Source organism: Micrasema longulum, unplaced genomic scaffold (genome assembly GCF_059751315.1).
Source record: "Micrasema longulum isolate JH-2025_06_02 unplaced genomic scaffold, ASM5975131v1 h1tg002179l, whole genome shotgun sequence".
Lineage (NCBI taxonomy): Eukaryota > Metazoa > Arthropoda > Insecta > Trichoptera > Brachycentridae > Micrasema > Micrasema longulum.
In genome coordinates this window covers 96,343-111,495 of record NW_028279344.1, presented here as the reverse complement: position 1 = coordinate 111,495, position 15,153 = coordinate 96,343, and the positions used below count along the sequence as shown (strand labels likewise).

The 15,153-nt window shown below is 30.9% G+C and overlaps 1 protein-coding gene across 1 annotated transcript in view; it reads left to right on the top strand.

Annotated features, from left to right (window-relative positions):
* Positions 1-222: 222 nt before the first annotated feature.
* The window catches only part of LOC148272828 (uncharacterized), a gene marked incomplete at its 3' end in the record, with an annotated part of 97,502 nt that continues 82,571 nt past the window's right edge, over positions 223-15,153 (top strand). The window contains exons 1-2 of the mRNA XM_088239524.1: positions 223-643; positions 2,199-3,305. Of these exons, the coding sequence (XP_088095650.1) occupies positions 223-643; positions 2,199-3,305 (1,528 nt within the window). The remainder of the gene's footprint in view (positions 644-2,198; positions 3,306-15,153) is intronic.

Here is a 15,153-nt window from a genome sequence, read left to right as displayed (position 1 = left end):
ATTTGGTCTGTGTTGATACTCTGTGTTCTAAATAATATATATAAACTTATATATAGGTACAATGTTGAGTAAAGTTTTAACTTTTGTAGCGCAGTAGAAACTTAGTTATTTAAATCGTAACTTGTATGTAAGTTATTGAAATAATAAATGATAATTTTTTTAAACATGATTCAGACGGAAATGTTTTATTGTGTTTTTTAATGCAACTGATTCACAATTAAGATGACGCTTAACCTTCTAACGTACGTGTGTTTTCTCCGCGTGTTTATGCTAGTGTCGTGTCAAAACAGCCCAAATTTCGTCAACGATGGATCAAGTTATGATTCTTTTGATTTTTCTGATAAGACAGAAAGGCCGAAAGAAAACATACTGGCGATTGGAAAACGGGAAACTCGGGAAGAACTAAGTCAAAATATTGCGTTCAACAATTTGGAAGATGGGATCCCAGAGGATCGAAGGTCCTCAATGGATGATGAGATAAGAGAGGAAGTGAGAAGCATAATGGGAGAGCAGCAAATCAGGCATGGAAGATCAAGAAATCATTTTTCAAGAATTTCGCGAGATAAAAAACTAAGTGGTCTGAACGCTTTACATTTTATCGACCAAAAATTTGTTGATGCAGATTATTATGCTGAAAATACAGGTACATTTTACAATTATTAAAAACATTAAAGCAATTTATGAAACAAAATTTGTGCCACACCTTTCGCTTTTATTAATTAGCCTGTATGTTTTTTGCATTTAAGTTTTTTTTACATTTCTGAATAATAAAATCCGATTTTAATCATTCAAATAATTAGAAAACACGTTTTTAACATTTATTATTATCTAAATTTTTTATTTAGTACGTATATAAAATATTTTTTTACTAGTTGAATAAAAATTTTATCGTTTTTCAATCTAAGCAAGGTATCATTCTTTTTCAATATTTCAAAATTGTAAACCAAATTTGTCAATTTTGTCGGCCTTGTAGTGTTGTGGTCAGCGCGTTTATCTGCCATGTAAGAGGTCTCGGCTTCGATTCCCGACATGGTTGACATGAAATATTTATTAAATAAGGTATTTTTAGGCTTAAATATCTCATAATCCCTGGACTGGCTCCATGTTAAAAACCATGAGTGCGGAAAGGGAATGCAGTGAAACCAATTTTAGTACTGAAATAATAATTATTTTTTTAAATAATTTCAGAACTTAATTCAGCGTGATAAAAAAATAAATATTAAACATTTAATCATTAATTGTTTTCTTATAAAATGTCGTTAAATTTTAAAAGGAAAATAATTTAATTATTAATAATTTAAAATAAAAAGTTTTTTGTGCCCAATTCGCTTATTTTAAATTTATGTATTTTGTTGGCCTTAAATTATTTATTGACAATTCTTGAAAGGGTTCAATTGTAATGATGTTTTAACTTGTATTTACATATCAGTTACTAATTAAAAATACTTATACCCTCTAATAGGCATCTTCAGACTGGTGGAAAGCGCTTATTGGTCGAACAAATAAGTGGAAGGGTACAGAGTTTTTTTATTGAGTAACTTTATGTAAATATAAGTTATTAAATCATTATTATGTATTTTATATTTTTAATATAAACGGGGGTCCTTTTTGTGAGACTGAACTTCTTCATTACATTTACTAAATTACCAGTATATCAATATTGAACCATAGGCATCAATAATAATTATCATTCCCTTTCCCAACCTAATGGTGCATAGGGCACTGCATTGGTGCACCAATAGCAGCGTATCTTGATATTTTTTGCAACATGAAGGTAAGATTATCAGTCTTACGCTTCAGGCATTAATAAAAGGTGTAAGTAAAATGTACATATCCGAACATTAATTTTACGAGTTGATGTGTTTTTATTTTCAAGTAATCATAGGTCTTTGATTTTTTATATTTCTTAGTTCCATAGATTCAAAATATCACTGATTGAGTAGTTTACCAATAGTCATTACAGAAGCGGGCCTTCCTCCTATTTGGGAATGAACTGACAAGTAAACTGATAATTGAATCAAGCTTGACAAGCTCCTTCCGTTCCATCATGTCAATTTACATTACGGCTAGTCCGTTCATAGTTGTCTAGTTTACTTATAGGTTTGCCAATGTTAATGACGTAATTTTTCAAAGACTCTTTGAATCAACACTGTAATTAAAACCCGTATTTTTATTAAATTACATGTTTTTTCCCACAGGCGCGGAGTCTAAATTCATGTCGCTAATTGTACCTGGTCAGGGGGACGTTCAGGCGCCCCCTGCCTCCGCAGACCCACCTGCCCGCACCCCCTCTACCCTCGCTACTAACAGTAAGGAAGATAAATACGACCTGGGATCCTTTTTCGGCATCACAAGCCGCCCCTCGGGAACCGATACACTTCCGACTGATCACGAAGATGAGTCTCCGACCACTAACAGCGGGCCCTTAAATGATAAATCAGACGCGCAACACGTGGCCGTCTTTGAAAATAAAACGCTTTTATCTTTTTACCGCGAAGATGCCAAAAAAGCCTCGGCACTTTCTGCCGCGCCTTCCCCCGAGACAATGAAGCTGCCGGACAATGACAGCGACATTAAGAAAGATAAATTTGGCAATAATGTCTACGCCGAGAACAATATTCAGGAGCGCCCTTCTCCGAAAGGCGCGCTAGAAAACGTTCACTCCTTTATCAACTATAAAAATAGGTCCAAGAAAAAGGACGACTCGAAATACGACGTCGACGCCGAACCTACCAAGTCAGTCGCCATAGAGGACGAGATAGATAGTATCGTTTACCCGGAAGAAGAACCCACCGGGAAAATAGCGGAGGACGGAATTATAAAAATACAAGGGCACGCCGACATCGTTACGCGGTTCTTGAGGATTGTGGAGTCGCAGCACCTGCTGGGAGACAACTGCACTGCGGGTACGGACCTCAATCTCGGAGAAGGGGTGGTGGACAGGTACGCGCAGGAGAGGTTCCGCGTAGAAGCCGATGTGGCTGTCAACAGGGCCAATATGCTCACCCGCCTGTGGAAGTACGCGGGTTCCAGGATCATGCACTCGGAATACCTCCTTCACGCCAGCGTATTCTCGATGGTTGAATTTGACGACGACATATTCGCAGCAGGAAATTGCTACGACCAATACCAGTACAAAGATTACCAACTCTTCTGTCCGTTTGCGTACAGGCTGCCGGAAGGACCGATCCTAGTAAAAGACCTTGCCGTTGAATACAAGTACCTGAGCAACACTTCCGAATGGTTTTACATCGCCAGGAAGAACGCTGAGAACGTGATCCGGAACTACAACCAATTTAGCAGAGGTATGTGCTTAAAACTACTTCTTTTTTAATAAAATTTAATCTTGATTTTTTTTTACGATAACCAAATCTATTTATTTGAGTTTTTCAAATCTCGTCTTCTGGAGAAGGGAGTTTTCATTAAACATTTATTAATTACCGCCATTTGCATTCTAAAATTATTGTGATTACTCATTGCGGGAAAAATCATCCATCTTGAATAAATCTCTCGACTCGAGTCTTTAAAGATCTATAGTGAAAAGTAAAGTTATTACTGCGGTCACGGACAAAGGAAGCCGTGAAGTTCAAAGAAAGGAAGATTTTTAGGGGAACGCCTAGAAAAGTGTTTTAATTGAAAAATTATTACTTTAGTATGATTTCAAAAGATTGGTTTAATATTAAAAAAAAGTTCCATGAATAAAATTACGTTTTGGATATCACTGTGTTGATTTTAATCTCATCGTAAATAAAATAATTCTCCAATAACGTGATCAATTTATAGACAAATTGATTATAATTTTTAAGATACGTCTTTCACTTCAAATACAATTTATTTATTTATTTACGTTTCTTAATCTCACATGCATTAATAAACTTCTAATAAGTAGGTCAATTGAACTAATTTATGCAGAAAGCAGCAAACCATAGAAAAGTAAAACTGAGATAATAGCGCCTTTGTGAAAAGAGTGAATAATCAAATCTACACAAAAGTTAGAATGTTTTTGACTTTAACAAATGATAAGCAATGAATAAATTTGTTTTTTATATATTACAAATCAAAATCTTACTATGTATTTGACCAGTTTTAATGATTTTTATAGTACCACAAGATTTTTCATACCATAAGTACCTTACGTATTTTGTACGAATTTAAAATGCCGTTTTTGTGATCGAAACTACTTTCAGAAGGTGATTATTACAGTTTTTTATGTAAGCGGCTTGATTGTTTAAAACCTAATATAGAATCAACCTTACTGCACCCGATAACACGAATATCTCATTTTATTCCAAATTGAAGACTAGCTGCTCTCTGCATACCAACGTTCAATTATAGAAATGTTATTTGTACACATGTTAAATCAATTTTATATTTAGTTGATCAAGTAAAATAGTGAAGTTCTTTTAAGAAATTTTCATTTTTTCTTTTATTGAAATTGAAGATGAAGAAAAAACCAACAAAGTTTAACGTTAAAATTCAACGTATTTGTGTCAAATGTATTATTTACATTTGAAGTCAATATTATTTAATATTTTTTTGAGGTATGATTATTTCATTTTTATTATTTCAACTTATTTGATTAAACAAAATACATTCAAGTTGTATAATTTTCAACATTAAATTTTAAACAAAAACAATTTTAGTAAAATAAATTATTTACCATTATCAGTAACAATTTTAAGAAACACAGAATAATACCTTATTTTTAAAAATAATTATTCAAATAACTTTCAATTGCCTGAATTCAAATATAAAATTCATGGTTTCAAATATCTAAATCACCGATATTTTGAGATCATCCAAATCTTTGTATTATTACATTACAACTGAGATGGAGAGCATTTTAGAGAAGGTAACATAAATGTCTAGACATTTACAGGGATAACGAGTCATTAATTTGTTAAAGTGGCCAATTAGACTATCTGGTCCTACGAGAAATGTAAAAATTAAAAAATGTTTTCGGCTTTCCCTGGTATGTAGGCATATAAATCTTACCCGCATTATTAAAAATTTTACCTCTTTTTTTTAAAATTTGACAAACAAAGTTAGAGTGATCAATTAAATCAGCCAACGACAGATCATAAGCCTCGTAAATGCCTAGACATTCATATTTGCTCCACTTAAATTTTGTCCATCGCTGTTTTTATACGTTATCTTTTTAAATAATTATGTACTCTAACGATGTGTCAATTTTTTTAAAGGGAAACAACGAAAAAACTTACTCTAATTTGAAAACCATTTTTAATTATATGTCGTTTTTTGTAATTAAACATAAAAAAAAAGGAGAACAATATGGTTTGATCAAATCTAACAATTACTTGAGTGTAGACTTGGCGTGTTTGCATGCAACGCTATATGAATTTAAGGAAGCGGTATAGAGTGGTGTAGCGTTCAACCCCCTTTGCCTACCCCTACGAGAAAACGTCATGACGGTTTGTTTGATGTTTGTTAAAAAAACATGATTTTAAAAAAAGGAATTTAGCTAGTAGATTTTGTTTTAACCCCCTTTCGCATTGGTTTTCTTTTTTGGGTTGACAAAAACATATGTTTTTATAAAATATAAAAAGAATAATAAATTTCATAAAACCCTTTTTGATTAATTGTTATTAGCAATAAGTTGGGCTAAAAATGGCATGCATTAAAAACCCAAGTTAAACTTTGCTATATTTGCCAATCTATGTACTATTTATATGATTTCGCGATAACTTTCTTAGAAACATAGAAAAAATACTTAATCGCTTTAAAAAAACAGACAATAGAGTCATTTTGTTTCTTATTTGTAAAATTAAAACCTTATTAATAAAAAATCTTATAGCAGTTTATAAAAAAACGAAAAAACAGGTCTTATCATCATTTATGCACAAATATACTTATCATTTGAAACATTTAATAAAAGATTGTCCCTTACAATTTACTTATACGCATTTTAATTCAAGGCTGGTCCATTCCGAAAGATGATCAACATTCTTTTGAGAAACTTTTTTTTGGGAAATGGAGGCATAGTTTTTGTTTTTTTAGTGTTTTATTCTTTTTTTCTTTGTTTGGGTTTCCCAACCCAATTATTTTTTATAAACCAGCCAATAATAAATGTGGTTAGATCTTATTCCCACAAAATATGTAATATTATAAAAAGCGTTAAATAATGTGTGAAATAATAATACAACTTTAAACGTATGGAATACCAGATATGGCCAGCATGAATAAAACAAAAAGCCATATTTAGTGAAAAAAATATAACCATAAATTCATTAAAACCTAATTGTAATGATAAATGTCATTTAACGTACCAAATTTGTATCAAATGTATTCATTTGTGTCATGTTTTCATGCACAATTCTATTTTGGTTAAACTGTTAAGTTTTCTCAATTACTTATATTTGAATACGGAAATATTTGCATGACGCAAATGTCACTGTTAGAAGCCCTCTCATTGTGTGGTTAGTTGAGTTATTTGCCATAATATTTTACTTACAGGCACATAATGTATCAATTTTGAATATGGAAATACACGAAATGAGACGAAAAATCTGTCAAAATAATGAATAAAAATATTAAACACTTATAGCCAAATAGGACCAATATGGTAAGGGGTTAACTCAGTACATTTTAATAATTAAATGGTGTAGACCCTTTTTACGCGTGAGTGATTGTATTATTTTAACATAATTTATCAATTATTAATGGACACGGGATAAAGGATTTTGCCATATTTATTTTATTTGCTACTGAATATTTAAAATAACTTTAATATAATTTGACAAGTGCCTAAAAACATTACGATGGTGATCAATCATGTTATATTTAATATATTTCATTGGTTTATATAAATTGTTGTGATAATGAACTGGGTCCAGGCGGATGAAAAAAAAAGTTTTGTGTGAGAAATAGATACAGAACTCTAGACGAGTATTTTCGATTGAAAGGTTACTTTCAGCTAAAAATCCTGAAAAAGGAAATCGAGTGCAGATAAATTCACCTCGTTGTGTAGTGGTCGGCACGTTTTTCTACCATTTTTGAGGTTCTGGTTTTGATTTCTGACAGGGTTAACGTGAAAACTTGATCTTAAGAGAATATGCGGTGGCAGTGTAATTTGAATAGTATTATGTCACTCTTTTTCAGATGCCTCTCGGAATACTGTGAGAAATAGACAACTGCTCTGTGGATTGATAATGTTTACCTAAAATCGACGAAATCGAGGGCTCGTGGTCCCATTTTTTCCACACTCCGAAACTTAACGGATTTTGAAAATTATTTTAAAGGAAGCAATTTTTTTTTTAATAATCATTTTTTTGTACCGTAGGTAGGTCCGAAGGGGACAGATGAAACTAGGTGCTTTTAGAGGTTTATGGTTCCTTTATCCTTGTTCCCATAAATGACAATTTATTCAAAAAAACAAACTATAGAGACACGCCAATAACAATAATGAACATTTATTGTGTGTAATCACACTAGTGCCATAATTTTGGGATAAGCTACGAGAATATGTTTGTATGAAGAAAAGTTATACCGCGTTTCCTTTTAAAAGTTTGCTTAAACTAAAATATTTCATTGTTCCTGAACTGGTACCTGAATCATAGGACTAATCACCTTATCTTCATGTAACAGATAATCAAAATACGCTTTATTTGGTTTAAAAGACAACCCTTTCAGTATAAGTCCAAAAACAACTATGTTGATGTATAGCTACAGCAGACAGCTATACAAAAGGGAAATAATGATATAAATTTCTTACAACAGAGGGAATTAAAAAAAAAAATATATGGAAGTCTAGGCATTTACAGGGCTTATGACCTATAATTGTCTAGTTTAAGTGCCTACTTTACACACTGTGTAACATTCACAATTCTGCCCATATTCGAACATCTATACTTCTTCAATTCGCTTAAACATCCACGTTTCCTCAACTCTTCCTTATGTTGACATTTGTAAAGCTAAAAAGCTGAAACCTTTATTATGTAGGTTAGATACAACCAGCTGAACCAATTCACCCACTGGGAAATGCTTTACTGCACAAAGGTCAACAGATGGGAGAGTTGAAGAAATGTGAATGTTTAATCATGGGCAGAATAGTAAATGCTACACCGTGCGTAAAGTGGTCAAATAAACCAGCCAATGACAGGTCATTAGGCTAGTGAATGCCGAGACTTTCATTTCAATTTCAATTTTATTTATTCAAATATATGTACATGATTAAAAAAAATTAAAGTCACATATATAGAAATAATAAAAAGAAAAACTCAGTAAACTAAATATATAAATAACACTTAGGTAAACATAATATCTTGAGAAATATGTATATGTTTAAAAAAGTAAGAGAATCTTGTAACGAAAATCTCCCTCAGATACGTAAAAAATGTCAGTATCCAAAGGCATATTGTTCAACATAGAGACAGTCCTTCTAACAAACATAACCATTGGCAGGTTGGTACTGTATATTAGAACGTGGATCAGTTTATGTTGATGCTGTCTAAGGTCCGGACATAAAAGCTAACGCACCGCATAATTTCAGGGTTGTCAATAATACCGCGCAACAATCAAAAGAAATGCGTAGTTGAATACACATTCCATATTCCCTTCTCAAACATGTTTTTCCTCTCTGTTTTAAATTTGAATTGAAAATTTAAATAAATTTCATTCCAAAAAATGTTTTCAGATTTGTGAAGTCACTTTACGTTTCGCGTTATTTTGTAATCCAACGTTTATTTTGAAAATGAAGAATTATTATGAATGAAATTAACTTGTACAGATTGCGTACTTTTCCTTTTTTTTAGAATTTGAAAAAAAATAATATGCCAAAGTAAGAAAAACTATTAATTAAATCATCTTTTATTTAGATTTTTAGCGCAACGTCTAATTAAATCTAATTGGTTTTGTCCTGAACATATGAAATTAGGGATATAAAATGAACTATTATTATTATTACCATGCCTCTATCTACACCCAAGGTGCATAGGGCACTGCATTAAAACCACATGAAGCGTATCAAGGTGATCTGCCACATGAACGTAAAGTGATCTGCTTTACACTTCCGGTACCAGTCCAGAGACAGTGAAATATTGCAGTGATAAAATACTTTTAAAACAAATACTTAACATCAACCCGGTTTGGAATCAGACCCGATCCCCAAGCACAGGTGGACTTATCCCCATTCGATTTCTTTTTTGGGATTTTTACCAGAGAGTCACAATCGAGTCTAAAACTCTTGTCCCGGGTCTCGCTTCTATTTTACATTTAGAACTGTATTTTTCATCCACCTCAATGTATTTTCAATATTGAATATTCGGAAATAAAACATGTTTTTTAATAAAGGCGATACTTCAAACAATGTTTATGACGGATTTTTCGTAAAATTAAAAAAAATACGTTGATTTATTTTGAAAAAATATTTTAATTTATTTTGCTGAAATCTAATTATGTAATCTTAATTAGAAATCACACATATTTTTAAAAAAGAAAAATATCAAAACGACGTTTTGCAATACAAAATAAATAATTTTAAAGATTTAAAGTTTAAATTAAAATCACCCAATATCAGAGCACTGAGAACAATGATTATTATTTCCTGAAATACGTTGATAATGTCCAAATATTTTTAGACTGCTGAATTTCCCTCCCCGGGGAGTTATTCAGATTGAAATTGATGAACTACTTAGGGAGCGAAATCAAGTATTGTCTTTAGACGTTTGGACTTACTCAAAATATTGCTGATTTAACTAACTAGTAAAAAATGTATTTAAAAATTGAAAAAAAATGTATCTAATTAGTGAAATAATTCGCCAGATGAACCTCACCCAAATCGATATAGGTTTCAGCTTTTTTTTTCATAAAACGCTGCCTTAGTTCTTGTGTATACCATTTTAAGAAAATTGAGTTATGAATGCCAACATGTTTATTTTCTTATTACTTGTCGATGTTGCTAAAAAATATTGTTTTTGATGTTATTTAATAGTATTTTCAGCATTTTTTTAGTGCCAATCTCCATTTACTGATTTTACTTATTTGACTTTAAAAACAAATAAGATGTCTTTTGTAAAGTTTGCAAAATGGTATTTTGAACATACAAAAACTAGAGCATCTAAAACTTTACAGATTGAAGAGTTAAAGAAATGTGTATGTTTAAACATAAGCGGAATAGTGAATGTTATACAGTGTGTAAAGTAGCAACTTAACCAAAAAATGATAGTTCACTTTTACCTAGACTTTCAACAAAAATATTTCCCAATGAATTAAAATAATTATTTTGTTTATTTTAAAATATTATAATATTCATCAAGCTAGTCTTTCACATTATACATATATAACGCTTTAAAATAATTGCCTTGGCGCCATCTTTATAATTCTAGGAACATTTTGTTTTTGTTTTAAGAACAAATATAGAAAATCAAAGCAAACACTTGTAAGAGGTTTATTTCATCAAAAAGTATTCAGAACATTTATGATTGCTTCAGTAAAACAATATTATTTTGGTATGAAAAACTAGTTGTTTTCATGAATTTCAAATAGCTTTATCAATTTTCAGTAAATTTACACATCGTCTTTTTATTATTAAAATAACAATATTATGTATCATCTGCAATTTTTTTTATTTTCAAAAATACGTTTTCCTCCTATTTTAATCCCACGCAGGAATTTGCTTAAGAAAACGCGTTGAAATTTAATGAAGGTTTCGTTGGTATATTTTTTCTTTCCAAAGTCATAAAAATATACATGAGAAATTATGGGAAATTATCGAATCAAGTAAAATAAATATATTCCCATGAGATGAAACCTATCTAAAAGCTTTTAGTAATAGTTTGAAAATAATATTTGTTTTTTAATCTTGTCTCACAATAATCATATATTTAAATGTTTTAATATATACATTGACATTTTATATTATTGCGTTAAAAAATCTTTAATTTGATTTGTCCATACGAGCACACGTATAACTAGTAACAATTTTTGGAAATATTTTTAATTCTTAAGATAAACCCTAACTAATGTATCACGTTGGGGTTACCACTGTAGGATTTCGATTGCTGAGGGTTGGAGCTCCTACCCCAGTTGGAGATTGACAGAAGACACGAGGTTATTTATTTAGTTGCAAATAAATAATGAAATCTGTCGGGCGAGTGTTACGGCGATTATGTGTTGAAGTAACTACACTTGAATCACATGCTGGAACTGAGTGACTGAGTTAAGCTGAGTTAAGCTGAGTCTTCAGGCTGGCTAGACTGACTGAACTGAATTTCTGGGTGTCACCACGCCCTGTGGTATTTTTATAGGCCACGTTCCTTTTTTATTTTTACCTCGATAGTAGGGAAGGTGTTAACGTACTGCAAGCCGATGCTCTCGTCTTTCTGTGCAATACTGTTAGATTTGTATAATATGTTGTGTTGAATTCTATAGAAAATAAAAACTATCTTGTGAATTAATTAGCACGTGAGTCATCGATCAATGAACAATAAAATAATGTCTTTAACTTAAAAGCAAATACAGCATATTATAGAGCAGATTAAAAAAAAGATGGACACAACTTATGTTAACGCCTAATATACGGAAAAAAACATTTTTTGCCACCGATTGGTTAGGAAGAAAAAAATTTTTACTCGTATTACCATTTTTATTAAGTTTTTTGAAGGAGAAATATAAGAGTCAAGACATTAACAGGTCTTCTGACCTACATATGTTTTATATGTTAGTTTATGTGATCACTTTACAATCTGTGTAAAAAAATATCGTTTGGTCAGTGTTTAAATATGCGTTTAAAAAAATAATAAACTACTTAGCTTATATTTTACAGGCTTGTCAGCAGGTCAAAAGAGGTGACATGGAAGGTAGTTATGAAAAATGTACCACAACACCAAGACAAATTGAGAAAAAATCTTACTAGATTTTTTTTGCAAAGCTGGTGGAAATCGGACCCACTACGCTTATTTTACAGACGGTCGTCTAACCAAATGCTCATTTAACCAACTGCAACACTATAAAAAAAATATATTGAACAGTATTTTTAGCACATTTTTTTATCATGTTTAAAAAAAAGGTTTGTTTTTCAAAACTTTTTAGTCAATTGTTTGTGTCTGTGTTATTGTAATCAACATTGAAAATGACGAAATATGGTAAAAAAATACCGTTTATTCTTAGTACGAACTAAATACAATTAATTCGTGAAAGGGAAAATAATATCACTTATTTAAATTAAATTTCGACAGGTTTGTCATTTTTCACTCAATGTTTTTTCTGCTAAGCATAAGGGGCCTTTTTGCGCTTAAAATACAAATGAGCTTTAACCTCGTTGAATAATTTCATTTCAATTCTAATGAAGTCAAAAAAAGACTGAAATAACGTGATCTAAATTCAGCGCTGAAGCAAATCGAAATATTTTATAATATTTTTTTTGCAGTTAGTGCGATTGCAAAGAAGAGACAAGAAAATTTGACGATAAATTTATATTTTTTAAATGCAACCCAACTTTCTAGTAGATTGATCTAAAAGAAGTTCTTATTGCATTTTTTAACAATTCACTAAGTTAAATTAAGTCGTTTTAAAAACATATTCACCGAGTAAAATAAACAAAATCGTATCTTTTAAACGTTCATTTTTGTTTTTATAATAAGTTATTGAAAAAATTGTAAAATATTAATTTGATAATGAAAAAAATTTCATGATTTGCTTTATCGGCTCCATTACTGACACATTTTGATATTGATTTTTTTGTTTTTTTGCATACGACACTTTTTTTTATTTTCAGAGAATTTCAATCCATTTCTTGATTTCTGAATAGAATATTTAAATAAATAAACATACTTTTTTTTTCATTTTACATCATATTGGTAGGATTCGTGTTTTTTTATCAGTATTTTTTTGTAAATTAACCCTTTCGTTGAAACTTTGCGGACTTTGGGCGATCCCCGTGCTGATTTTCCGTAACAGAATTTTCGGAAGATTGCCATTTTCGAGATTCAAAACATTCAAGACCTTTTTTTGTTAGACTTGTTGGAATATATTATTGTCTTTTTATAAACCCAAATTTCAAACATATTAAAAACCAGTGTATGTAGTTAAATTGGAAAGTAATAAATGACGAAAGAAGAATAAAGTTTTCAATGCAGGTAGTTTGTTAAGTCTTCATATTATTATTTGCAATTTCGATTAATATCATTTGGATTAATATATTTAAAAAAACTCACGAATTTAGCATTGAAAAAACTCACGAATGCAGAACAAATTCGTCAAAAAACGCTACGATTAACCGTATTATGGATACGTATAACAGGAAATTTAACGAAATAGATATATTTACCAAAAATATTAAATTTATCAAAACTGCCATAGTTAATAAATTGTCTTTGTCCGCATCTTCCTCTCCGTTGCTCTCTATCCCTGAACATATATAAGTTTTATAGTGAGAAGATCTTTTAATATAATTATGTATCCCCGTACTGCGGGCCAACTGTTTGTGACACCTGATTTTTTATAATCCGAATCATTTCTATTAAACTTATATGTTAATCTTATTTATATATTATGTAGGTGCATATAATATGCATTTGTGTGTTCGTTTTGAATCAACGTTCGCGTATTGTCAAACCTTATTTTATTGTTGTCATTATTTCGTATTTACTGCATTTTGTGGTTACCTACTGCATTGTATAGGACTCGTCGCACATTATTCATTCGATGCGTATCAGTTAAATTTAAAAAATAAAATGCTTTTTTTTTTCAGAATACGGTTTTGAAATTTAACATACTTAAAAAAAAAAAAAAAAAAAACAATTTATATCATTTCGTCATTTTAATTTTAACAAAAAGGTTTCTAACTTTTTACTAAGCTCTTTATTGTACCATTTTTAATACAATTTACAAATTTTAAGCAAATATATTATTTTCATACTTACGCACCCATACACACGCATCCTCTCCCTCTTTCATTCCCACACGCACATGTATCCTCTCCCTCATTCATTCACGCATACACACATTCACATACACATGAATACAAACGTCATATACAAATACAATTACTAAATTTCTTTTCTTATATATTATGTGTCATTATATTTACAGTGGATTTTTTTAATTGGCTTTAGTATTGTTTACATTTTTCTAATTATTTTGTTTATGTAATAGCTGTAAAAATCCCAAATAAAACGAAATAAATAAATAAATAAATTATCAATGATCTCTTTTCAATCCGTGTCTCATGTCTGAGGATGGTGATTACGCCTGACTCCAGGCATGGCTCATCTAAGGACAGTCTTCTTCCATTCGGAATAATCTTATGTTCTTTTGTAGGCATTCGTCGGTGATCATTTTGATAATTCAGTGACTAAGCTGCTTTTTTCGTTAGTTGATGTTTATACGACCTTGTTCTTTTGACACTTCCAGGGAAAATTTTTCCCCAGACTATCAGATTTCTCCCTGAAAATATTTCCCAAGATAAAATAACAAATTATGCCCTCGGACAAAATGCTCATATTATTAACATAATTAAATTAATGTTATATTTTAATGCAAAATATCTAATGATTTGTTAATAATGTATCATTTACACGTGGAAAATCAAGACAGTTTTTTCATGTCCTTGCTTCTTAAACAGCCTCTACTGTGCAGGACAGAAAGCTGGAATAATACTAGCCGCAGTTCACACATGTGCGCTGCTAAATCGAATTATCGATGGCGTTTATTTCGAGCCAGTTCACGAAAAAAAAAATCATACTAAGTTTTATTGGAATTGTTAGAGGACCAACCAAATATTGAAAAGTATTTTTGTCTGCCACCATTTTTGGCAGAAAAAATGCGTGGGAGCGACACGTACACGTCGAGCAAATTGCTATTGTCAAAAGGTCCTGTCCACGCGCGTTCACATGAGAACAATACGACCGTGCCTTATCATAATTGTTCCGCGGAGAAAGCCTGCCTTTTTATTACTTTGCTAATGTCTTGGAACAATGTCCTTTCCTACAATTGCTGCTTACTTACATCGGTTGAATCCTGGGACAGAACAATATTTAAGTGTCCATGTGTAAACAGCCTTTAACTGTAAATGTTTTTACTCAAATTTAAACTCTCATTAATATTTTACTGTTTTTTTTAAATACGCATTTTTTTTACTACAATAAACGTATATTTGCATTTAATAGAATAAAAAAATAAACTTTGGCTTAAATC